Source organism: Sorghum bicolor, chromosome 3, assembly GCF_000003195.3.
Source record: "Sorghum bicolor cultivar BTx623 chromosome 3, Sorghum_bicolor_NCBIv3, whole genome shotgun sequence".
Taxonomy (NCBI): domain Eukaryota; kingdom Viridiplantae; phylum Streptophyta; class Magnoliopsida; order Poales; family Poaceae; genus Sorghum; species Sorghum bicolor.
The window spans coordinates 55,115,210-55,142,367 of NC_012872.2; the positions used below are offsets into that span (position 1 = coordinate 55,115,210).

Below are 27,158 nucleotides of genomic sequence, written 5' to 3' on the forward strand. Positions count from 1 at the left end.
GCATCTACTATACGCTTCTCAACGTAGGTCATTTTAGATTTGTCGTGAGACCGAATGTTTGTTCGATTACTATGTATATTAGAAAATAAAATGGTTTATTCATTTGTGAGAGTAGTAACGTAGACAAGAAATTTGAAGAGAAATTGTGAAAGAAATCATAAAACAAACCTATATCTGAAACAATAATTTATATTTGGTGATTTGGAATCAAATTTAAAAATAAGAGAAGCACGAGCAAACACACCCACAGCATGGCCACGATAGCAAAAAAATTTACACCTTTGGATGGACATCACGCGATGCCCAATGGGCTTCCTATGCTTGGCACGATGAAAAATATCTATCGATTTCTTTCTCCCAATGTAGTCTCACACCCCCATCACTCTCTCCTTGCTCTCTCTCTCTCTCTCCCCCTCTCCCGACACAGAGCAAGGATATCCACAAAGTGGAATGGGCAACCAGGGCAAGGACAGCCGGCGTAGCGGCAAGGCCGTGCGAGTGGGCCTTGGCCTAGGGTGTGAGCGCGGCACTGGGTGGCAGGCGAGGGCGAGCAAGCTCCTAGCTGGTTGCAGCTCGACCACCACTATTCCCTTGGTTGGCTGTAGGCCCCTCTACTCAGTCGCTACAATCGTTGCTAGCCTTGGACATGGCCCACACATGCTTAGCCCCAGTTGGCCGCCTGTTGTGGGTTTGTCACTGTGGCAAGCGTGTGGGTCTCCAGTGGCTCGATTACTCAAGAACACATGAAAAGGTACGATGATGTATCCTGGTTCGGGCTACTGAGGCCCTACGTCCATTAAAGAACAACTAAATTAAGGTTACAGCAAAGGAGGAGAGTTTGATAGAATCTATCGGTGCTATCCTATGGTAATCGTACGGCTAATCGGCTATGAGGTTTTTCCCATGCCCTCGCGCCGACATCCCTAGTCCTTTCCTACAATGGTGAGTTTAGCCGATTCATCATCAAAGGCAAATGCAAAATCCACGATCCGGCAATAGACATGCAACAGCGCTCGACGGCAGCGTCAGCGGCCTGTGCCTCCCTGATGGTCGTGGTGTCGGCGAGGTGGATCCGACTGTGACGCTAGACCAGGTCCCTGTTGCACCTGGAGACGTGCTGTGAAGGAGAAGGCCAGCAGATGGAAGACATGAGCATCAAGTGATGGCGTAGTTATCATTTATGTTTCTATGTAATTGAACTTCTGTCTTGTGGACCCATGAGGTCAGCATTTGTAATGCACATAAGTGCCTAAGCTTGTGCCAGATACGGCAACAACTCTCATATTGCCCTGACGCCATCCTCGTTCATATCCCCTTCTCGTGCTCACGTCGATAGCGACCTCGCCGGTGACCAAGGGTGTGACAAGTGATATCAGATTCATCTATCCTCAGCATGGGTGTTAAGCTTCATCGCTCTTCAACACTGCCACTTACCCAGACGTCGCGTAGCATCTTCGATGGCTTCCAAGTGACGGATCCAACCACCTGCTTCCTTTTCCACCTCTGATCCATGTTGATCCACTACTCTTCCACCCCTTAACCATCCTTGGGTTTCCATTTGGTCGGTTTGTGTTGATCGTGGTCATAATTTTGATGGATAGGCTCTTCTTGGGTCACGCTTGCAAGGTGTTCTACCAGAGAATCTAGAGGTCCCTCCTTTGGTTGATTAGGTCCGCAGACGATTTCAATGGCACCTTCCACTAGATCCATCAACACAAACCCACCATAAACATAGATCTGTCACCATCTTCGGCAAAACAATTCACCTAGGGGACTACATTGACAACTGGTTGGTGGCGATAACCAAGGGAACAACTCAATTTAGCTCCTTCGTACATCTCTAGCATAGTTGGTTCAGCAACAAGGGTTGTGAGATGCTTGTTCTCACATAAAATTCCATAGTTGTGTTCTCAATCCGGTGCGATGGCGTTGGCAAGAGAGTGTCCTTGAGCTTGGGTTGCGAGGCAGTGTTCTCGTGTAAAATTCCAAGGCTTAGGCTCACTCTCAGGTGGCAGCGTTGGTGACAAGCAACATTTGGGAAGGGGCAACCTTAACTAGTTGTTTGATTCACCTGTTGGGTTTAGATTTTGTCCATCAGTCATCATGGCTCCACCCAAACCTTCGAAGCAGACTCAAATTCTACTAGACACCATGTCCAAGAGTGCGCATGAGGAGAAGACCTTCAAACATGAGGTGATGGACCACCTCAAACTGATGTTTTCTAGAATTAGTGATGTTGGGGAGGTTCAACAGCAGATGAAGGCACAGATGGATATTCACGGGGCAGCGATCTATAATTATTCTGCTGAACAACACATGATCGCTCAGCAAGTGAAGGCTAATAGGGCAACGATGGCACAACTGACCATGCGCCAATTTGAGCATGAGTCCATCTATGATGATGCTGAGAATGATGATGCTCCATCACATTTGAGGAGAAAGACTCATTTCACAATGTATTTGCCAAGCACAAAGAGCTATCAAATTTGAGCCATCCAAGACTAAAAGACCTCCACCTAAGAAAGAAAGAAAGGTGGTAGAGGACAGATAAATTTCCAAGTGAGGCTATGGCCAAGATGCAGTTTCTCAAGTTTGATGGCACTGACAACAAGATATGGCAAGATAATTGCAACAGCTATTTCAAGCTTTACCAGTTGCCTGGGGGTATGTGGATTAATACAACACATTTGCATTTTGAAGGCAATGCAGCCAACTGGTACCAAGCTTACAAATAGAACCATACTTTCAAGAACTAGGACCATTTTTGCTCGATGGTGGAGGAAGAGTTTGGAGCGGATGACTTCAGAACAACAATGAATGAGCTGCTAGACCTCAAGCAACCCGGAACTATATAAGACTACACTACAAAATTCCAAGCTCTCTAGTTTACTATCACTATGCACAACAGTCACTTTGATGACTTGTTTTTCACACTACAGTATATCAGAGGATTGAAAGAGGAAATCAGAGGCACTGTGGAACCACAAATGCCTTCAACAGTGCAGAAAGCTTCCACTATTGCCAACATTCAGTAGGGAGTTCTAGCTCGAAGTAGGGCCAAATATGCTAGACACAATAACAATTCCAGGCCATATAACCCACCCGATCTTGAAGGCAAACCAACCCAACCCCAAACCACAATGTGGAGAGATAGACAATTGTGGGATTATCGAAAGGCAAATGGTCTATGTTTTAACTATGGCGATAAAATTGTTCCAGGTCATCTAGAGGTCTGCATTAAAAGGAAAAGGCCTCAAGCTAATGCTATCATCATCAATGATTTGGATAGAGAGTTGTCAGATGAAGTTCTGAATGAAATGGCAGCAGAAGACGCTCTACAAGAAGAATTTGGCCAGTTATCTCTCAATGCATTATCTAGTGCTGACAACAACAGATGCATCAAGTTGAAAGCAAGAGTTAAGGACAAAGTCATGCTCATTCTTATCGACAGTGGCAGTTCCCATAGTTTTATAAGCTCTCATTTTACCAACTTGACTCAACTGCCTACTGTGTCCACCAAAGCTAGAAAGGTAAAATTAGCCAATGGGGAATGGCTCATGATAGATCAGACAGTCTCTCAACTACCATGGTACTATCAGGGGCACACTATGTCAATTGATATGATAGTAATGGACATGCACCCTATGATGCCATTTTGGGTTTTGACTGGTTACAGGCACACAATCCTATGCAATGTGACTGGGGACATAAAACACTAGAGTACACTGCAGCAGGGCAACAGGTGAAGCTTTAGGGAATACATGACCCTCCTATGTAACTTGTAGGATCTCCTGGAAGGTAAAGGAGGCATAGAGGGGGGGTGAATAGGCCTCATTTGTGGAACATACTTTTTGCTATACAAATTTTAAAATAGCTTCCACACAACAAGAATAGCAAGCTCCTAGAATTATGTTAGAGCATCTCCAAAAGACTAGGTAAAATTATATTCTAAACTACAAGATTTAGCCATTGCGTAAAATAAAAAATTTATTCAAAGCATAGAGTTCTTTGTCTGATTTTATCAACCTCTTCGACTCAAGTCTTGGTTAATGGTGAGCCGGGTGCGTCTATTTTTCATCGGCGCGGCCTCCGTCAGGGTGACCCCCTCTCCCCCATGCTCTTTATACTGGTCATGAATGTTCTGAACTATTTGGTGGAATATGCAACTAGAGAGCAATTGCTCCAGCCTCTTGCGGTGCAACATGCTAGACATCGAATCTCCTTCTATGCAGATGATGTTGTGGTTTTCTTGCGACCATGTAGGTTGGACCTACAGGTTATCAGGACTATCCTAGATCTGTTTGGTCATGCTTCGGGTCTGCATACTAATTTAATCAAGAGCTCAATCTCTCCAATCCACTGCTCTACAGAGGATCTGCAGCTTACAGCAGAAATTCTGAATTGCTCAGTCAGGGATTTCCCCTGCACATATCTTGGGCTTCCCCTTTCTATACACAAACCCTCCAAAGAGGTGCTGCTGCCTCTAGTTGATAAAGTGGCTGATCTTCTCCCAGGATGGAAGGCACAGCTAATGAATAGGGCTGGTCGCTTGATTATGGTGCGGGTGGTCATGACAGCCACCCCCATTTATCTAATGATTGCCTTTGATCTCCCTAAATGGGTAATCAAGGCAGTGGATAAAAGGAGGAGAGGTTTTTTATGGAAAGGGCAGGAACAGGCAAATGGAGGCAACTTTTTAGTTTCATGGGAAAGGGTTCAGCGCCCGCTTGAGTACGGTGGATTGGGTATCCATAATTTAGAAAAGCTTGGCTGGGCCCTAAGGATCCGGTGGCTCTGGGCCCAAAAAACAGATCCCTCAAGACCTTGGGCTGGTTTTCATGTTCAAATTCCTCAGTGTGCAGAAGCAATGTTTCACCTAGCAGTTGACTGTATTGTAGGTAATGGAGAATCAATTTTATTCTGGAAGGACAGGTGGCTGAATGGAAGTACCATTAGCGATCTTGCCCCAAATTTGGTCAAAGCTATTCCCAAGAGATCTCTCAACAGAAGGACAGTTGCTGAGGCTCTAACTAATCAGAGGTGGGTGGCTGATATCAAGGGGGCACGCACTGTCCAAGTCTTTGAAGAATATTTCCATATTTGGGATCTAGTAGAGGGCTTGACCTTGCAGCAGGATGTACCTGATCAGTTTAGATGGAAATTAACTCAGTCAGGTGCTTACTCCAGCAAATCGGCTTATGCGGCTTTCTTTGTTGGGACCATCAAATTTGCACCATGGAAAAAGATTTGGAAGAGTTGGGCTCCACTACGGTGCAAGTTCTTTATTTGGTTAGCTATCAACAATCGATGTTGGACGGCAGACCGACTTGCTAAAAGAGGCTTGCCCCATTCCGAGGTTTGTCCTTTCTGTGATCAAGAGGAAGAAACCATAGAGCACATCCTTGTGGGGTGTGTATTCACCAGGCAGATATGGTTTTCAATTCTTCAAGCTCTTCACTTACCTGCTCTTGTGCCCTCAACTTCGGACACCAATTCTCTAGCTGGTGGAGGAAAAGTCTTCGGCTCGTTCCAAAGGAATTGCAAAAGGGGGTCAATTCTTTAGTTATCCTAGTAGCTTGGGAAACTTGGAAACACAGAAACTCTTGTATTTTCGAGCATGCTAGGCCTAGCATTCCGGACCTGCTCCGGGTGATAGCTGATGGCTGCAGTTTTTGGGGGCTGGCTGGAGCTTCTAAGCTCCAAGAGCTTCTTGCTCGGTCGCTGTCCCTAGCCGCTTAGGTGGTGTCTAGGTTGACCAGGGGTTTTAGTTGTTGCCTTGTCTCCTGTTAGAAGTGTGTGTGTGTGTGTGTGTGTGAGTGGAGTTTTTTTGTACTTGGACCAGTGCCTACCGGTTTTTCCGTCTTCTTAATGAAATGACACGCAGCTCTCCTGCGTTGTTCGAGAAAAAAAAGAGTTTCACAACAGCCTTTGTATAGGATAGCTAGTGAGGACGACATCCTTTGTATAGGATCTGCCTGCCAGGTGTATGTGATTTTATTTGATTGGTGACTTAAGAGGTTGCGGCAAATTACATACCACCGATGGCTCAGTAGTGTTCGCCAACAACATTGTAATGCTGAATAGCTCCTTTAGGTGATATACATGAGTCCCCATCCCCACAGACAAAGGTCCTGGTAGTATTGCTCATTTGAAATAGTATGAATTTTGGGCACTTTTTTACAACTTGCCAGTGAACATCTTAATTGTTATGGTTAGCTAGCTTGGCCCATTCGTATTTACCAAATTTTTTGCATGAATCTCAGCAATATGGTCGATGGCATTGCCTTGTGCGGGGTATAAGCAGGTGAGTGCAACACTATCCTAATGATTTGTATCATGCAAGTTTATTAATCATGCAGGTTTATTCTAATTTTGGCAGTTCATGGCCTCATGGGTATGACATAAGAGTAGTGTCCCATCCTGTGTTTTTGCGCTGTTTATTCACAAGGGGATCAAAATAATGCAGGTTCCTCATGCCAATTGTTTCCCCTCTTACAGGCTTATGAGTGTTTTTGCAAATGCCTGTCATTTGTACAAACTAAATTCAAGGCCAGAACATTTTGTTTGTGTAGTCCCCCTGTCCGTGTTGTTGCTGGACGTTCCCTTTGTTGCACTGCTGCTGCTGCTAGGGGAGAGAAGTAAGGAGGATAAGAGATGAAAAACCAGGGCAGAAGATAGAGGAGCGAGGAGGGGTCCCACTGGGTTCCTTCATTGTGGTGCTGCAGGTTAAGAATCCATGCCATAAGGCTATAAGCTCATTTTCCAACAAAGAAAGGCCTCTTCCCCCCCCCCCCCCCGATATAATCATCTGATCAGAAAGGAAATTACTTGTACAAAGGCTTATGCATGCACCCAATTATGAAGTTAGCTAAGCTGAGGAAATTGCTTGTTTCGTATCCCTAGCTTTATCACATTTTTCAGTTCTTGAGAGCCTGCTTTCTTTATGACTGCTGCTTGTCCTGAATTGTTTTTCTACTCTAAATTCACTGCCAATATTCTCAGCTGTTTAACTTATATGTTCTCTTACACTAGTAAATTATAGTGCCATAGTGGAACTACCAAAGGTTCATGTATTTGTTACTGCCCAGATTAGTCTATAACTTGTTCAAGTATGCCTATTATGCTGCCAGATAATTGGTTATTGGTCAAGCAGTGTGAGCCATTTTATTTTTTTCAGAGAACTGTCCTAAAGTTGCAATTTGTATTGAACCAACTACATGGTGCAGTTATCAGAGCACAACAGAGGTTAGTGATTACACTATTCAAATTCCTTCATGATTTGGTATATACAAGGTTGCTTGAGTTAACTGTAGCGGTGCATGTTCAATTCTATCTCCAAGTCTCCAAAGAGGTATAGGTATCTGAAATAGGAAAGAGTGATATGTCGATTGGAAAATAGGGTAGCATGCAAATCAAATATTGAGTTGCACATTATGAAACCGTTATTTTTTAAGCCTGAGTGATTTACAGTTGAGATATCTGATTCTTCTGCAAGCTAATAAATCTCTTGGACTTTGGGAGTTGGGAAACAAATTACACGAATGATTTACGAGAGAATAATATTCTACTTGAATTTACTGTCACAACATCATATACCCTGTCTATATTCCCAGTCTAGGCACTTAAAGCAACTACAAACTTTGTGGTTGTATTTCTCTATTTTTTTAGAGATGAACATTATGTTGATGTTTTACATCTTTTGTTAACAACCTGGTATCCATATAGTGGCATATGGATATTTATTTGTTTGATTAACAGCTGATCCAAGCCTTGCTATAGTTGGATTTTGTAGCTCTTGTATTATTTATTTTAGGGTCCTTTCTGAATTAGCAACTAGGCCTGTAAATTGCGAGCAGGGAAAGAATTTGTTTGTATGGAACCTGATCATGTCGAGAGGTGAAATGGATCGGTTCAAATGAAAGGTTATAAGACACCTCAGATGCCAGATATTTGAACAATTTTTGACCGAAACAGATATTTGAATAATTTGAACAATTATTGCATGGCATATCTAGATAATGTTCCGAAGTCATTTTTCCATATGCCTTAAACAATGAATCAGTGCATGGCATTGATTTGGATCATGGCAATGCACGGAATAGACCATGGTTCCTCAGCGTGACAGTATACCTATTGCACCAAACGAATGATTAGTGTCCTAAAAATACTGAAGTATTATCATTTGCCTTCTTATAAAAAGAAATGGCACATCATATTGTAGCTTAGTATAAGGAAACAGCACCTGGCAGATGTCACAGTTGTACCTTTAGATTTGTTCTTAATAACTTTTGCAGAGCAGCTTTTCTCCTATTCGTCAATCATTTGTGTTTTCAGTAGTTAGCATTGGGAATTAGAAGGCCTTTCTTCAGAGAGGCTGCAGTGCTTGTTGATACTATTACGTTATGATGTGTACTTCCAGCCATTAAGCTAAGCTTAAGTATGTGGTGCTTAAATGTATTAAATATAGTCACTGTCAAGGAGCATATTGATATTATTATCTATACCTTGCTCCCCCAAAAAAAAAATCAGAGTTACTTCAAATATTACAATTTAGGATCTTTGTATATTTGGGTCTTGAGTTGACAATCTTTTGATGGATAATTCATTTTACAGAAGAGGCAGAACGATATCCTAATGATTTGCAACATAGTCAAATTGTTCTTTAACTGTCACTATTTGATAATTAAGAGCAACAGTGTAACCCAGCTTTGTTCTTTATGTAGGTTCAAGCTGTTGATGCGAACCCTTCATGAGTTCGGATCTCGCATGGCAAATTCAAAATTCCCAACAAGCCAAAGCTGGCCTCCATTGTTACTACACCTGAGAATGAAGGGGGGAGGCATTTAACATGCGGTGTCGCGACATGCCAGTTGCAACGTGCCAGTTGTTTGTGAAAGAATTCTCTTGCCTTGGAGTGGATTGAAGTGCAGGAGGTCTCCAATGTAGTACTTCGGTTTGTTCAGGTGAGCATTTTTCTTGTGCGGATGATACCATTGAGAGGAGTTATAGCTGAGAAAGGGAGAAACCATGATCCAATTGTAGCTGTGTGAGGACAATGTTGCTTACTTAGAAAATTTGATCTATGATATGTATGTTGGCACTGCTATATATGTTTATGCACAGATCCTTGGCTACTCAGAATTGTTTGCCTGCATTCTGATATTTGAACATCAGATAGTTGGACAGTTAAGATGAGGTTTTCTTATATCAACAATTTGTTTGGAAGTTTTGGTATAGTAGTGGGACTCGCAAATTCAATTTGTTGGTTTTGACTTGTGAAGGTGACAATTTACAACATACTGATTTTGCAAACATCACACAAGAATAATCATTGTTGATAATAGTATAACACACATCCAAACTTTGTTATTGTGACATTATTTCAACACGCATGATCCGAGTCAACCAAAGAAACATGAAAGGAAAGACCAGGTTTTAATGATTCTTTCTCATGTACTTGCAATCTTCTAGTACTGATGTACACGTATCAAAATAGTACGTATATGTTTAAGTCAAATATACACGTATCAAAATAGTACGTATATGCTTTAAGTCAACAGCAACACACGAGGTATTTCCTTGCCTTCAACTAATCCTTTGCAAGGAGCTACAAGCTTACAAAATTTACTAGTAGGTGTGTGAAATATTCTTTAAATACTACGCCATCATCCTCCCAAAAAAGCAGCAATAACTGCTAGTATAACTTTAACTAATCAAAGAATCCATAGATTTGGCGGACTCTCCCAATATACACAGTCAAATTTACTTGCACGACCCAACGAATGCAAAATCCCTTGTCCAGGAGGTGATTTTCCCAGCTCCTATCGTCATTATCTCTTCTGGAAGTTGAACTTCATGATGGCAAAGCCAAATAGGGCCGCAAAGAGCACAGCGAATGCTACCACCACGGCTGCCACCCACCCCAACCAGCTGTGCTTGAAGCCGAAGTAGTCCTCAACGTACTGTGACACCACCACAGTCCTGTTGTTGTCGTCCATCTCTGTCATGATGTCACCGAACTGTGACACCACCAGCCCGTACAGCGTCCATGCCACGGGGCATATCCAACAGTACCACCTCCACCAGATCGGTGTTTTCTGAAGGTAGCGGGAGGCAAGAACAGGAATGAGCTTTGCTGCTTTGGAAATGGTAGACAAAAGTTGCAGGGGGCATGATGAGGTCTTACCGGTCGGGGGATGATGAACCCAGAGAAGAGGTTCCAGATGGCATAGAATGCCGAGGAGACGATCGAGGCGATGTGATAGTTAGGTGTTAGCCCAACAGCCATCATGCCATAGAATGTGAAGTAGAGCAGCGTGAAGTACCCAAAGAAGAGGTACCAAAAGAACTTGGCAGCCGTCCACTCAAACCCGATCATGGCGTACACTATGACACCATATAGAATATCCTGAACCAGTGCGTATGGGAGCTCAATGACAACCTGCGTGGAGACAAATTGATCAGACCAGTGCCCTGCTCTCTAGAACATGGGCCAACAGGCAACAAGCAGCAGAAAAAGCAGCGTGTGAAATTGATCTCCAGGAGGAACATTCACCTGGCCAAATGCATATGGGAAAGCTGAGTACATGCCAGCAGCTCTTTCACGGTAAAAGACTGTCCGCTCCACAGCCACCACTGGCTGAACTGAGGTACAATTCATGACCCCGATGAAAATCACTGCAGCGTACATTGATCCCAAGGCATTCATCAAATCTTGTGATGTAGACCTGGATTATGAAGCAAAACGTGAATAAAAAACTGAAGGTCAAGCCACTTGTTTGCCATAAGCAATGGTACAACTGGGAATGACTTACACTTTGCCACCTAGGTCCCAAAAGATGGTGCCAAGGAGGAGAGCAATGATGGTAGTGAAAAAGAACCTAACAGTATTGTAAGGAGGATTCCTCCAGTATGACAGGTTCTGTTTCCACAGGCAAGCCACACATTGTGTGATGGAAGACTGTGCGTACGTGCTAGCGAAATGCAGGTCACTTGAACCTGGCACCGGATGGCTTAATTCCTTTATCAACGCCTTGTTCCTCCTGTAAAATATAACAAGCAACACATCATCTACTGCAGAAATTCCATGGAGAAGGAGGGTTGGTTAATACTGAAAAGTGCAAAGTGCATTGGTATGTACCAACCGGTAGTACCCCGTTTATGGTTATTCTCAAAGATGAAGTAAGTGACTAGTAGGGATTGTAATTTACTTACTGGTAGAGTTCAGATTTCTTGTATATGTCACTGAAATCAACACCTAGAATCTGTTCCTGAGAAGTTGTGGTCACTTCCAGCATCCATGTTGCTGGATTGTAGCCATCTTTAATTTTGCTGACCCCTTGGATCCCCTGGATAATATGAAACCACATGATATTCTCAGTAATTTTGAAGAAAATTCGTGTATGGATAGTCAGATTTCTCTAATATCATTTACCTCAAAATACTTGATAAGATCTGAAGAATGATGTCCAAGTGGACCAGCATAGATCTCTTCTCCACCACGCTTCATAAGGAAAAGCTGCATGCATTGATCAAACATTTTAGACTTTGCAAGTTGCAACATAGTTCAAGGTTTGGAAAAACCAACCACATCAAAACAAGTATGACCAAACGCTGACCAGAAAGTAGAGGGTAGATGGAAGTAAATCCTATGTGAAATCTCACTCACCTCGTCAAATGCTTCAAATATGTCAATGCTAGGCTGATGTATTGTGCAGACCACAGTTCTACCAGTATCAACGGTGTTCCTCACCGTCCGCATCACAATTGCAGCTGCTCGGGCATCAAGCCCTGAGGTTGGCTCATCCATAAAGATGATCGATGGATTTGCAACAAGTTCCACAGCAATGGTAAGCCTTTTCCTCTGCTCAGTTGACAGACCATTCACTCCAGGAAGTCCAACCAAAGCATTTCTCAGTGGTTTGAGCTCCACAAGCTCCATCACCTCCTCAATGAAGATCTGCACATATAATGGTGAGCAACTATCTACCAAGTGTATCTTTCCACGGGTGGAAATTGCAACTATTTTGTGGAACTAACCTTTCTTGTGTTTGAATCGACATCCTTGGGAAGCCGGAGCCATGCTGAGAAAAGCAAGGACTCATAGACCGTCACCTGTGGCGAGTGGATATCATTCTGTTCACAGTATCCTGATACACGTGCAAAGGTCTCTTGTTTCTTTGGGTATCCTGAAATGCAGATGTCTCCTTCAATGTACCCGCCTGTCTTTCTCCCAGCTAACACATCCATCAAAGTAGTTTTTCCTGCACCACTGACGCCCATCAGTGCTGTCAGCACACCAGGCCTAAAAGACCCACTGACACCTTTGAGGAGCTCCAAACGATCTTCTTGTACACCTTGTGCTTTCATTTCCTGAATTTAATTTCATGACCAAGGTTACAGAATAGTGATGAAATTGTATTTGTTGTGTAAGAGATCAACTTTCTATATTTCACCTGTGGCATGTCAACAGAGTAGTTGATAAAGTGGCTGATCTTCTCCCAGGATGGAAGGCACAGCTAATGAATAGGGCTGGTCGCTTGATTATGGTGCGGGTGGTCATGACAGCCACCCCCATTTATCTAATGATTGCCTTTGATCTCCCTAAATGGGTAATCAAGGCAGTGGATAAAAGGAGGAGAGGTTTTTTATGGAAAGGGCAGGAACAGGCAAATGGAGGCAACTTTTTAGTTTCATGGGAAAGGGTTCAGCGCCCGCTTGAGTACGGTGGATTGGGTATCCATAATTTAGAAAAGCTTGGCTGGGCCCTAAGGATCCGGTGGCTCTGGGCCCAAAAAACAGATCCCTCAAGACCTTGGGCTGGTTTTCATGTTCAAATTCCTCAGTGTGCAGAAGCAATGTTTCACCTAGCAGTTGACTGTATTGTAGGTAATGGAGAATCAATTTTATTCTGGAAGGACAGGTGGCTGAATGGAAGTACCATTAGCGATCTTGCCCCAAATTTGGTCAAAGCTATTCCCAAGAGATCTCTCAACAGAAGGACAGTTGCTGAGGCTCTAACTAATCAGAGGTGGGTGGCTGATATCAAGGGGGCACGCACTGTCCAAGTCTTTGAAGAATATTTCCATATTTGGGATCTAGTAGAGGGCTTGACCTTGCAGCAGGATGTACCTGATCAGTTTAGATGGAAATTAACTCAGTCAGGTGCTTACTCCAGCAAATCGGCTTATGCGGCTTTCTTTGTTGGGACCATCAAATTTGCACCATGGAAAAAGATTTGGAAGAGTTGGGCTCCACTACGGTGCAAGTTCTTTATTTGGTTAGCTATCAACAATCGATGTTGGACGGCAGACCGACTTGCTAAAAGAGGCTTGCCCCATTCCGAGGTTTGTCCTTTCTGTGATCAAGAGGAAGAAACCATAGAGCACATCCTTGTGGGGTGTGTATTCACCAGGCAGATATGGTTTTCAATTCTTCAAGCTCTTCACTTACCTGCTCTTGTGCCCTCAACTTCGGACACCAATTCTCTAGCTGGTGGAGGAAAAGTCTTCGGCTCGTTCCAAAGGAATTGCAAAAGGGGGTCAATTCTTTAGTTATCCTAGTAGCTTGGGAAACTTGGAAACACAGAAACTCTTGTATTTTCGAGCATGCTAGGCCTAGCATTCCGGACCTGCTCCGGGTGATAGCTGATGGCTGCAGTTTTTGGGGGCTGGCTGGAGCTTCTAAGCTCCAAGAGCTTCTTGCTCGGTCGCTGTCCCTAGCCGCTTAGGTGGTGTCTAGGTTGACCAGGGGTTTTAGTTGTTGCCTTGTCTCCTGTTAGAAGTGTGTGTGTGTGTGTGTGTGAGTGGAGTTTTTTTGTACTTGGACCAGTGCCTACCGGTTTTTCCGTCTTCTTAATGAAATGACACGCAGCTCTCCTGCGTTGTTCGAGAAAAAAAAAAGAGTTTCACAACAGCCTTTGTATAGGATAGCTAGTGAGGACGACATCCTTTGTATAGGATCTGCCTGCCAGGTGTATGTGATTTTATTTGATTGGTGACTTAAGAGGTTGCGGCAAATTACATACCACCGATGGCTCAGTAGTGTTCGCCAACAACATTGTAATGCTGAATAGCTCCTTTAGGTGATATACATGAGTCCCCATCCCCACAGACAAAGGTCCTGGTAGTATTGCTCATTTGAAATAGTATGAATTTTGGGCACTTTTTTACAACTTGCCAGTGAACATCTTAATTGTTATGGTTAGCTAGCTTGGCCCATTCGTATTTACCAAATTTTTTGCATGAATCTCAGCAATATGGTCGATGGCATTGCCTTGTGCGGGGTATAAGCAGGTGAGTGCAACACTATCCTAATGATTTGTATCATGCAAGTTTATTAATCATGCAGGTTTATTCTAATTTTGGCAGTTCATGGCCTCATGGGTATGACATAAGAGTAGTGTCCCATCCTGTGTTTTTGCGCTGTTTATTCACAAGGGGATCAAAATAATGCAGGTTCCTCATGCCAATTGTTTCCCCTCTTACAGGCTTATGAGTGTTTTTGCAAATGCCTGTCATTTGTACAAACTAAATTCAAGGCCAGAACATTTTGTTTGTGTAGTCCCCCTGTCCGTGTTGTTGCTGGACGTTCCCTTTGTTGCACTGCTGCTGCTGCTAGGGGAGAGAAGTAAGGAGGATAAGAGATGAAAAACCAGGGCAGAAGATAGAGGAGCGAGGAGGGGTCCCACTGGGTTCCTTCATTGTGGTGCTGCAGGTTAAGAATCCATGCCATAAGGCTATAAGCTCATTTTCCAACAAAGAAAGGCCTCTTCCCCCCCCCCCCCCCCCGATATAATCATCTGATCAGAAAGGAAATTACTTGTACAAAGGCTTATGCATGCACCCAATTATGAAGTTAGCTAAGCTGAGGAAATTGCTTGTTTCGTATCCCTAGCTTTATCACATTTTTCAGTTCTTGAGAGCCTGCTTTCTTTATGACTGCTGCTTGTCCTGAATTGTTTTTCTACTCTAAATTCACTGCCAATATTCTCAGCTGTTTAACTTATATGTTCTCTTACACTAGTAAATTATAGTGCCATAGTGGAACTACCAAAGGTTCATGTATTTGTTACTGCCCAGATTAGTCTATAACTTGTTCAAGTATGCCTATTATGCTGCCAGATAATTGGTTATTGGTCAAGCAGTGTGAGCCATTTTATTTTTTTCAGAGAACTGTCCTAAAGTTGCAATTTGTATTGAACCAACTACATGGTGCAGTTATCAGAGCACAACAGAGGTTAGTGATTACACTATTCAAATTCCTTCATGATTTGGTATATACAAGGTTGCTTGAGTTAACTGTAGCGGTGCATGTTCAATTCTATCTCCAAGTCTCCAAAGAGGTATAGGTGTCTGAAATAGGAAAGAGTGATATGTCGATTGGAAAATAGGGTAGCATGCAAATCAAATATTGAGTTGCACATTATGAAACCGTTATTTTTTAAGCCTGAGTGATTTACAGTTGAGATATCTGATTCTTCTGCAAGCTAATAAATCTCTTGGACTTTGGGAGTTGGGAAACAAATTACACGAATGATTTACGAGAGAATAATATTCTACTTGAATTTACTGTCACAACATCATATACCCTGTCTATATTCCCAGTCTAGGCACTTAAAGCAACTACAAACTTTGTGGTTGTATTTCTCTATTTTTTTAGAGATGAACATTATGTTGATGTTTTACATCTTTTGTTAACAACCTGGTATCCATATAGTGGCATATGGATATTTATTTGTTTGATTAACAGCTGATCCAAGCCTTGCTATAGTTGGATTTTGTAGCTCTTGTATTATTTATTTTAGGGTCCTTTCTGAATTAGCAACTAGGCCTGTAAATTGCGAGCAGGGAAAGAATTTGTTTGTATGGAACCTGGTCATGTCGAGAGGTGAAATGGATCGGTTCAAATGAAAGGTTATAAGACACCTCAGATGCCAGATATTTGAACAATTTTTGACTGAAACAGATATTTGAATAATTTGAACAATTATTGCATGGCATATCTAGATAATTTTCCGAAGTCATTTTTCCATATGCCTTAAACAATGAATCAGTGCATGGCATTGATTTGGATCATGGCAATGCACGGAATAGACCATGGTTCCTCAGCGTGACAGTATACCTATTGCACCAAACGAATGATTAGTGTCCTAAAAATACTGAAGTATTATCATTTGCCTTCTTATAAAAAGAAATGGCACATCATATTGTAGCTTAGTATAAGGAAACAGCACCTGGCAGATGTCACAGTTGTACCTTTAGATTTGTTCTTAATAACTTTTGCAGAGCAGCTTTTCTCCTATTCGTCAATCATTTGTGTTTTCAGTAGTTAGCATTGGGAATTAGAAGGCCTTTCTTCAGAGAGGCTGCAGTGCTTGTTGATACTATTACGTTATGATGTGTACTTCCAGCCATTAAGCTAAGCTTAAGTATGTGGTGCTTAAATGTATTAAATATAGTCACTGTCAAGGAGCATATTGATATTATTATCTATACCTTGCTCCCCCAAAAAAAAAATCAGAGTTACTTCAAATATTACAATTTAGGATCTTTGTATATTTGGGTCTTGAGTTGACAATCTTTTGATGGATAATTCATTTTACAGAAGAGGCAGAACGATATCCTAATGATTTGCAACATAGTCAAATTGTTCTTTAACTGTCACTATTTGATAATTAAGAGCAACAGTGTAACCCAGCTTTGTTCTTTATGTAGGTTCAAGCTGTTGATGCGAACCCTTCATGAGTTCGGATCTCGCATGGCAAATTCAAAATTCCCAACAAGCCAAAGCTGGCCTCCATTGTTACTACACCTGAGAATGAAGGGGGGAGGCATTTAACATGCGGTGTCGCGAAATGCCAGTTGCAACGTGCCAGTTGTTTGTGAAAGAATTCTCTTGCCTTGGAGTGGATTGAAGTGCAGGAGGTCTCCAATGTAGTACTTCGGTTTGTTCAGGTGAGCATTTTTCTTGTGCGGATGATACCATTGAGAGGAGTTATAGCTGAGAAAGGGAGAAACCATGATCCAATTGTAGCTGTGTGAGGACAATGTTGCTTACTTAGAAAATTTGATCTATGATATGTATGTTGGCACTGCTATATATGTTTATGCACAGATCCTTGGCTACTCAGAATTGTTTGCCTGCATTCTGATATTTGAACATCAGATAGTTGGACAGTTAAGATGAGGTTTTCTTATATCAACAATTTGTTTGGAAGTTTTGGTATAGTAGTGGGACTCGCAAATTCAATTTGTTGGTTTTGACTTGTGAAGGTGACAATTTACAACATACTGATTTTGCAAACATCACACAAGAATAATCATTGTTGATAATAGTATAACACACATCCAAACTTTGTTATTGTGACATTATTTCAACACGCATGATCCGAGTCAACCAAAGAAACATGAAAGGAAAGACCAGGTTTTAATGATTCTTTCTCATGTACTTGCAATCTTCTAGTACTGATGTACACGTATCAAAATAGTACGTATATGTTTAAGTCAAATATACACGTATCAAAATAGTACGTATATGCTTTAAGTCAACAGCAACACACGAGGTATTTCCTTGCCTTCAACTAATCCTTTGCAAGGAGCTACAAGCTTACAAAATTTACTAGTAGGTGTGTGAAATATTCTTTAAATACTACGCCATCATCCTCCCAAAAAAGCAGCAATAACTGCTAGTATAACTTTAACTAATCAAAGAATCCATAGATTTGGCGGACTCTCCCAATATACACAGTCAAATTTACTTGCACGACCCAACGAATGCAAAATCCCTTGTCCAGGTGGTGATTTTCCCAGCTCCTATCGTCATTATCTCTTCTGGAAGTTGAACTTCATGATGGCAAAGCCAAATAGGGCCGCAAAGAGCACAGCGAATGCTACCACCACGGCTGCCACCCACCCCAACCAGCTGTGCTTGAAGCCGAAGTAGTCCTCAACGTACTGTGACACCACCACAGTCCTGTTGTTGTCGTCCATCTCTGTCATGATGTCACCGAACTGTGACACCACCAGCCCGTACAGCGTCCATGCCACGGGGCATATCCAACAGTACCACCTCCACCAGATCGGTGTTTTCTGAAGGTAGCGGGAGGCAAGAACAGGAATGAGCTTTGCTGCTTTGGAAATGGTAGACAAAAGTTGCAGGGGGCATGATGAGGTCTTACCGGTCGGGGGATGATGAACCCAGAGAAGAGGTTCCAGATGGCATAGAATGCCGAGGAGACGATCGAGGCGATGTGATAGTTAGGTGTTAGCCCAACAGCCATCATGCCATAGAATGTGAAGTAGAGCAGCGTGAAGTACCCAAAGAAGAGGTACCAAAAGAACTTGGCAGCCGTCCACTCAAACCCGATCATGGCGTACACTATGACACCATATAGAATATCCTGAACCAGTGCGTATGGGAGCTCAATGACAACCTGCGTGGAGACAAATTGATCAGACCAGTGCCCTGCTCTCTAGAACATGGGCCAACAGGCAACAAGCAGCAGAAAAAGCAGCGTATGAAATTGATCTCCAGGAGGAACATTCACCTGGCCAAATGCATATGGGAAAGCTGAGTACATGCCAGCAGCTCTTTCACGGTAAAAGACTGTCCGCTCCACAGCCACCACTGGCTGAACTGAGGTACAATTCATGACCCCGATGAAAATCACTGCAGCGTACATTGATCCCAAGGCATTCATCAAATCTTGTGATGTAGACCTGGATTATGAAGCAAAACGTGAATAAAAAACTGAAGGTCAAGCCACTTGTTTGCCATAAGCAATGGTACAACTGGGAATGACTTACACTTTGCCACCTAGGTCCCAAAAGATGGTGCCAAGGAGGAGAGCAATGATGGTAGTGAAAAAGAACCTAACAGTATTGTAAGGAGGATTCCTCCAGTATGACAGGTTCTGTTTCCACAGGCAAGCCACACATTGTGTGATGGAAGACTGTGCGTACGTGCTAGCGAAATGCAGGTCACTTGAACCTGGCACCGGATGGCTTAATTCCTTTATCAACGCCTTGTTCCTCCTGTAAAATATAACAAGCAACACATCATCTACTGCAGAAATTCCATGGAGAAGGAGGGTTGGTTAATACTGAAAAGTGCAAAGTGCATTGGTATGTACCAACCGGTAGTACCCCGTTTATGGTTATTCTCAAAGATGAAGTAAGTGACTAGTAGGGATTGTAATTTACTTACTGGTAGAGTTCAGATTTCTTGTATATGTCACTGAAATCAACACCTAGAATCTGTTCCTGAGAAGTTGTGGTCACTTCCAGCATCCATGTTGCTGGATTGTAGCCATCTTTAATTTTGCTGACCCCTTGGATCCCCTGGATAATATGAAACCACATGATATTCTCAGTAATTTTGAAGAAAATTCGTGTATGGATAGTCAGATTTCTCTAATATCATTTACCTCAAAATACTTGATAAGATCTGAAGAATGATGTCCAAGTGGACCAGCATAGATCTCTTCTCCACCACGCTTCATAAGGAAAAGCTGCATGCATTGATCAAACATTTTAGACTTTGCAAGTTGCAACATAGTTCAAGGTTTGGAAAAACCAACCACATCAAAACAAGTATGACCAAACGCTGACCAGAAAGTAGAGGGTAGATGGAAGTAAATCCTATGTGAAATCTCACTCACCTCGTCAAATGCTTCAAATATGTCAATGCTAGGCTGATGTATTGTGCAGACCACAGTTCTACCAGTATCAACGGTGTTCCTCACCGTCCGCATCACAATTGCAGCTGCTCGGGCATCAAGCCCTGAGGTTGGCTCATCCATAAAGATGATCGATGGATTTGCAACAAGTTCCACAGCAATGGTAAGCCTTTTCCTCTGCTCAGTTGACAGACCATTCACTCCAGGAAGTCCAACCAAAGCATTTCTCAGTGGTTTGAGCTCCACAAGCTCCATCACCTCCTCAATGAAGATCTGCACATATAATGGTGAGCAACTATCTACCAAGTGTATCTTTCCACGGGTGGAAATTGCAACTATTTTGTGGAACTAACCTTTCTTGTGTTTGAATCGACATCCTTGGGAAGCCGGAGCCATGCTGAGAAAAGCAAGGACTCATAGACCGTCACCTGTGGCGAGTGGATATCATTCTGTTCACAGTATCCTGATACACGTGCAAAGGTCTCTTGTTTCTTTGGGTATCCTGAAATGCAGATGTCTCCTTCAATGTACCCGCCTGTCTTTCTCCCAGCTAACACATCCATCAAAGTAGTTTTTCCTGCACCACTGACGCCCATCAGTGCTGTCAGCACACCAGGCCTAAAAGACCCACTGACACCTTTGAGGAGCTCCAAACGATCTTCTTGTACACCTTGTGCTTTCATTTCCTGAATTTAATTTCATGACCAAGGTTACAGAATAGTGATGAAATTGTATTTGTTGTGTAAGAGATCAACTTTCTATATTTCACCTGTGGCATGTCAACAGAGTATTTGATGTTGTCAAAGGTGAGCGAGAGCGGGTCAAATGGGAGGATCATTCCCTTTTTAGTCGAGGCAGAATCATCTTCCATGATTGCTGAATCAGTTTCAGTGTTGAGTCCTGTTGATTGATGACTGCTTGCTGATACCAAGTGATTGCCCCCTTTGATGTTGGCATGCTTCTCCTGCAGCTCCTCTTCGGATACAGATGGCCGGGAGTTGCCATATGCTGAAATTAACAAGATGGAATCATTCGCACTTCACAGGTTTGAATACTTTGAAATTAGAGGACAATGAGAAAATCAATTTGAGAGCTACTCACGCTTAAGGTATGTAAGGGCAAGAGTAAAGAGAGCGTTGAAGAGTAGGGTGAACCCAACCAAAGCACCAAAGCCAATCCAGTACCACTTTGGTTCTGTGAATACTCCACGGGACTTAAGGCTTTGCAAACCTAGGGTCTCGTTGGAGGCAGCGCTATTCAATATTTTGTCCCAGCTGTGACCCAACATCTCATTCACTGAAATGGCATTTTGTGCATACATCATTGGGGAGATCCAGTAGCCCCAGATCCACCATTTCTTAATTTTATCTGGAAGACGAAATACAGACAAGCATTGATGTAAGAAGCTATGTTGCAATGAAATAGAAAGAGAGAGAAAATTGACTCCTAACCTCTTACTAGAATGAATCCTCCCATCACCATGACAACCAGCAACATGAATGATGCGAAGACATTAGCAACAATCATGTTCCTCGATGCCCCACCAATAAACCGGAAGAGTGCTGCTGCCATCTGATTGACTGCTAACAGAAGCAGATACTGCTTGAAGAACCTGGGGGAGACTATTACTGTCAGAACATTCATAGTACATTACCAGCATAATAAGAATGGCTATGGATAAACATTTAAACAATCAGAAAATCTCACCTGCCAACATTTGGGTCGAACCCAATGACATAGTACGTCAAGAATACATAACCACCAACCTCGATAAATGAGATGGGTATCTTGAGGATCCATGAGGGTATAGTGTAGGACCATGCTGGAAAGAAAAGGAGATCCCTCTGCTTGAAGAATACAGGCAGCTTGAAGACAGTTAACGCCAGCTCAGAGAAGCCATTGAACATGATCATAAGCACACCAAAGAAGACTGCACCCAGGTAGATACCACCGTCAGTCACTGAGTCATGCTTCATCTTCGTACGGAAGAAGAGAGTCATTACAATGATTGACATCAGCACCAGCTGTAATTCCAGAGCACCAAAGAGTTAGTCATGTTTCAGTTATTATTTCCTTACAAGCAAATCGATCATACTGGTTGGACTTGTGAGTTACCTGGAAGGTTCTGAATATGTAGACAAAAGAGTTCCTCTTCATGAGAAGGATCTCCCGGTCTATGTTTGCTTTGAGCAGCTCCTTGCCACTCACGCCGTACCTCGTGGTGGTTAGTGCGGCTGGGTGGCCTTTGCTCTTGTCGAACGGAACAGCAAGCTCATTTGCTATAGCTCTCCCCGTGTGGAATGACTTAAATGCAGTCGCGAATTCCTTCACAGACACAAACCTGTAAGGCGCATCAAGCCTCGCCCAGTACTGTTTCTGATCTTTTTTCGAAGTCACCTGCCCAACATTTCAAAGAGATAAGATAACAAGAACTTTATGCATTTATGTATACTGCAATACGGTGGCACAGTACATACTTCTTGCAGGAAGTCAGCGACACCCTTCCTCTCAGGGCATCTGAAACCTACTGACTCAAAAAACTCAAGCACTTCTTCTCGGGGGCCCTGGTAGACAACCTGACCATCTGAGAGGAGTATGATGTCATCGAACAAGTTATAAGTCTCAGGTGCCGGCTGCAGTAGGGAGATAACAGCTGTGCCACCGAGGATGTGAATGGACTGCCTGAGTGAATTCACAATTTGGAATGTAGTAGAGCTATCAAGCCCAGTTGAGATCTCGTCCATGAAAAGTGCCCTCGATGGTCCAACCAGCATCTCACCTGCAGGAACACATCCAAATGATATAATAATTCAGAAAGAACTTCAGCAAAGCCAATGTTGTTAACCTAATATGGTTATGAAAGACAGTTTTACCAGTTGTAACACGCTTCCGTTGTCCACCAGATATGCCCCTGAGCATCTCATCCCCTACCATTGTGTCTGCACATATCTCTAGTCCTAATATCTGCAGCAAGTGGAGTGTACATAGTTAAGACAAATTTCAGTAAGTCGATCTAAAATTTCTCGACTTGAGGCTAAAAGTTGCAATGTTTTACCTTCAGAATATAGTCAGTGACCACATTGGCATCTTGCCCACCCATTGCAGACGCCTAATTAAGTTAAGCAGGAAAACCATACTCAGTTTTGATTATGATTGGCCAATTATTCAAGGAAACATAATCTATGATTAAAAAAATCTACTGGATTTAGTCAGGATTGCATGCCTTCATGAATGCATCAATATCAGCATCAGGTTTGATATTGGCCGCCTTCTCTCGCCTCGACAGCTCAGTCAACATGTCTAACAACATAAAGGAAAGAAGCAAGATCCAATAAGCATATCAATGAATAGTGTAAACTCTACATGGTAAGCTAGCAGAACAAATGCATATGCATGTATAGCGTGACTAAAATTGCTCAGAACTGTACCAAAACGGGAGCCGACACCCTGGCAGCGTGCAGAGAATGCAAGTGTCTCCCTCACAGTCATCTCTCCTATGTGCAGGTCATGCTGGCTGATGTACGCTGCCGTCCTCTCTGGAACAAACTCTGTCATCTCATGACCATTATAGGTCACTTTGCCTGAAAACTGCACACCATAACATTAGGCACATTTCATTAGAGTAGTTCGTACAAAGCATGCAGCAATTGCCTATGAAAGATGCCCTGTTTTTTGAATGCCCAGTTTTGTGCACCAGTTCGCAGCAAACTAAAATAGATGTCGACGAAATGCAATGAACGAGACAATGCATACTGGTTTTTGCGAGGTGTAATTAGTGCAAAGAAGTACAAGGATGCATTTTGTACTACCTTGAGGTCTTTGTCAAGCCTTCCGGCCAAGGCCAGCAACAAAGTGGTCTTGCCTGATCCAGGCGGACCTAACAGAAGTGTCAACCTGCATAACGTAAAGAACGTGAGGTTGACTGGTCGAAGAAGCCAGGAAATCGAATCCTAACTCTCTCTCTCTCTCTCTTAAGATTACTAATCGATTCATCAACACAAGCCAAACCAACAGAAACATATAATTAAGTTTTCAAAAAAAAACAACTCATCGACTCTGTAGATGGAAAACAGTTTGACTTTCTTGAGGACAAAAGGAAAACAAGAAAAGAGCGATTGTTTTACTTAACTACCTGCGAGGCTTGATGATTCCGCTGACGTCGTGGAGGATGGGCATGATCCGCTTACTACTGGGCAGTATGTGCAGCGCGTTCGCCGCTTCCTGCGTCGAACAAAGAGGCGCACCGACCAAAGTTCAAAATCGATCGTCTTTCGCTATCGGAAGTGTAACGGGTGGAATGGCGCGCGTACCTCGACTGTGTTGACGATGGAGTTGAGGACGGTGGGGAGGCCGCTGCTGCCGACGCGCACCTCAGCCTCCGCCTCAAGGTTCTGGAACCGGACCTCGATCGTGGGCATGTCGATCCCGACCCTGCAGCAATCAAACACGCGCGCGCGCGCGGCGGAAATCGTCAGACACCCGGCGACGGCGAGCGAGCCTTGATCCTTGAGCGGGCGACAAGGTACCTGTCGACGCGGTCCTTGAGCTTGAGCAGGAATCGCTCGTTGTCCTCGTCGGCGACGCGGACGAGGCGCTCCAGCAGCGCCCGCCTCTCGCGCGGGCCGAGGCTGAGGACGTCGACGTCCACGAGCCCCTTCCCGCCAGCCGCCTCGGCGCCGTCGGCCCCGAGGTCGAGCGGGACGATGGCGCGGCGGACGCGGTCGTAGGTGGGCAGCTTCTCCAGCGCGGCCCAGCGGAGCGCCTCCTCGTCGTCCTCCTCCCTGGACGAGCGCGAGAACACGTCGTCACCGCGCCGCCACATGGAGCCGCTGCCCCCACGCATACTCGCCACCTTCTGCAGCTCCCCCGTCACGTCCATCTCGCTATCCCTCCAACTCCTCCCCCCTGCTGCCGCCGCCTCCTCCTCCTGCTGCTGCTGCTCCCCCTACCAATCCGCACCCCGCACCACAACGCCGAGCTGCCACCGGGGTTACCAGTGAGATTCCGGTGTTTTGGGGGTGCGTGCGTCCGCTTGCCCCGCTTAACAATGGGAGAGCGCGCTCAGGGCTCAGGCGGAGCAGGGTGGGGTTTTTGTAGGGGTGACGCGTTGGGACGGGACGAGAGACGGCGGAAGGGAAGGGACGGGGTTGCCTCGCGGTCGTGGCTCGTGAGTCGTCACAGGCGCCGGTCGGTCAGAGCCGCGCCGCCCGGGGAGGCCGCCTCTTTTTTTTTTTTTTTTTTTTTTGACGACAGGGGAGGCTGCTTTGCTTGCTCCTCCAGTTACCATTGGTACCAAGACCTGACTGACACCTGGGGCCCCCTGGGCCTGGCGCGAGTCCCTGCGTTGCTGGACTGGGCTGGGCCGCTTGTCGCTTCTAGAAGGTCACCTGTTTTCGTGTGGGAATGTGGGAGTAACCGCTAATTAAGGGGGTTTAAATTTAATTAATTGTAATAATAATAAAGTGGCATGCCTTCTAGAAGGACCCGCGCACGTTAACGGTGACGACAGTAACGTGATCCTGCGCGGCAGCATCGACGCCAACTCGCCCAGAGTTCCGCGGCCAACCATTCTACCAGTTCCACTTTCGGGGCGGCGCTGAATTTTCGGTGGTGAAAATGGACTGATCGAGCGGAAGGAAGCTTTCTTCCACTGCCTAACCATCATCAAAGTTGAAATAATCACACAAAAAAAAAGCCAACAAAGTTGAAATCTAGTTATTCTAGTCCCTCAACTATCGTCATGACCATTTTAGTTTTCAAATTTTACTTTTGAGCCCAGCTTCATCACTATCAAAGTGACCATTTTAGTTCTTTGGTCTAGGTACGACCGTACGAGTCTATTCGCTTGTCTTATAAGCCATATTTTTTTTCAGACAAATAATATTATTTTTCTCTCATAATAAATCAGCGAACGGTATTTTTAGGCATGGCTTTTCGGACCAGCGAGTTTAGGAGAGAGAAACCAAACCGCTAATTTGAGCTCAGTTTCAATTTTCATTTATGAACTATCAAAGTGTATTTCAGTCAACTTTCCTTTTCAATCCAACTTCACCGCTTGTTTTACATGAAACACCACATTATCACGCTATTTAGCTCTAGTACCGCTTTTGATAGGAGATAAAAAATATAATATTAGAACAAAAGCATCTTTAGTGGACAATCCAAATACTCTTTCAAAATTTACTTTTGAGCCGAGTTACGCCTCATGACTATCAAAGTGATCACTATAGTCCTTAAACTTTGCAATTTGGGATCAATATCAATTTTCATGTATAAACTATCAAAGTGTATTTAAGTCCTCCAAGTTTTCTTTTTCAGTACGTCTTCGCCCCCTCATTCAATCTACATGGAACACCGCACTATCACGCCTATTCAGCTCTAGCACTGCTTGTGATAGGAGATAAAAATAATAATAATATGGACAAAAGTTTAGGAATCAGATTAAGCCTTACATGATAATTGAGAGACCAAAGTAACTATTCGGCCAAACCTATGCAATGATAGATGATGATGACGACCATGTTGGCATCTGTTATGCGCTTATCAACATAGGTCATTTTAGACTTCTCCATACAGAGATTGAATGTGTGTTCGTTTACTATGTATACTAGAAAATAAAATGGACTATTCATTTGTTGACAACATGGACAAGAATTTTGAACAAAAAAATGTGAAAAGATATATAGAAATCATAAAACAAACCTATATCTAAAAATTTATATTTGATGATTTGAGATTAAATGAGTATAAAGGTTATCAGCTCATAACTTCCTAACAACGAAGGAAGATCTACGCTCCATTTTACTCTCTCCTTCCAAAAAAAAGGTTGGGGACAAGTTATTTTTTTAACTTTAACCAAATTTATGAAAAATAGTATCAAAATTATTAACGAGTGTTAATTTAGATTTCTTTGGGTTAGAGTTCATCTGCCGGGGCCATGGTTCAACATTCAAGTGTAGCTTTGATGTGATTGGCTAATTTGACGGCTACATAGACCAAACCAGCAACGTTTTTTTTTCCGCACACGAATATACACATATTGGCAGCGAGATTTGCTGTGAAACTCCATTTGAGCTGATCGAATCTCCAATTGGAGCTACAATCAAAATCCTAGGCTTTACCACGGATAAGTTATCTTATGCACCCACACGGCCACACAAGACAAAGTTGAGGGGAAGAAAAGGCTCTCGAGTCGCAATCAAATCTGCACCCCAATATCGTCCGCACGCTGATGGTCTCTCAGGTTCCTTTGTTCTTTTCAAACGAATGGGGTGGTCCCGGCCTTTCATGAGAGCAGACAAGAGACGAGGGAGTCTCGCCGAAGGAGCGGATCGGCGTCGGAGGCAGCGAAAAGCAAAGGCGGGACCCGTCTCAACATGCCAAATTCTGTCCATGTGCCAAGACAAGCAACAGGACAGGAGTAGAAAACAGAGCAGATTCCTATCAAGAAATTCTGTCCATCCGCCTTGTTTAGTTCGCA

General features: G+C 43.5%; 2 protein-coding genes and 2 long non-coding RNA genes across 4 annotated transcripts; 2 read left to right on the plus strand and 2 right to left on the minus strand.

Moving 5' to 3' along the window:
- Positions 5,972 to 9,141, plus strand: LOC110434110. The gene is made up of 3 exons (XR_002451591.1): positions 5,972 to 6,725; positions 7,178 to 7,245; positions 8,724 to 9,141. It is a non-coding gene; the product is annotated as an uncharacterized LOC110434110 (long non-coding RNA).
- On the minus strand, positions 9,440 to 13,385 carry LOC8084807 (ABC transporter G family member 36). The gene is made up of 9 exons (XM_021457823.1): positions 12,456 to 13,385; positions 12,040 to 12,372; positions 11,669 to 11,959; positions 11,435 to 11,518; positions 11,215 to 11,348; positions 10,815 to 11,042; positions 10,556 to 10,727; positions 10,187 to 10,441; positions 9,440 to 10,097 (listed from the first exon to the last, which is right to left on the minus strand). Exons 1-9 carry the CDS (start codon positions 12,462 to 12,464, stop codon positions 9,831 to 9,833), a joined length of 1,773 nt encoding a protein of 590 aa, XP_021313498.1. The 5' UTR covers positions 12,465 to 13,385; the 3' UTR covers positions 9,440 to 9,830.
- LOC110434111 lies at positions 13,962 to 17,133 on the plus strand. Its single transcript, XR_002451593.1, has 3 exons — positions 13,962 to 14,715; positions 15,170 to 15,237; positions 16,716 to 17,133. It is a non-coding gene; the product is annotated as an uncharacterized LOC110434111 (long non-coding RNA).
- LOC8054364 (ABC transporter G family member 36) lies at positions 17,432 to 24,883 on the minus strand. The gene is made up of 22 exons (XM_002458094.2): positions 24,205 to 24,883; positions 23,989 to 24,109; positions 23,811 to 23,899; positions 23,488 to 23,572; positions 23,107 to 23,266; positions 22,902 to 22,978; positions 22,734 to 22,787; positions 22,552 to 22,642; positions 22,156 to 22,457; positions 21,794 to 22,075; positions 21,386 to 21,702; positions 21,130 to 21,290; positions 20,780 to 21,046; positions 20,448 to 20,686; positions 20,032 to 20,364; positions 19,661 to 19,951; positions 19,427 to 19,510; positions 19,207 to 19,340; positions 18,807 to 19,034; positions 18,548 to 18,719; positions 18,179 to 18,433; positions 17,432 to 18,089 (listed from the first exon to the last, which is right to left on the minus strand). Exons 1-22 carry the CDS (start codon positions 24,555 to 24,557, stop codon positions 17,823 to 17,825), a joined length of 4,362 nt encoding a protein of 1,453 aa, XP_002458139.2. The 5' UTR covers positions 24,558 to 24,883; the 3' UTR covers positions 17,432 to 17,822.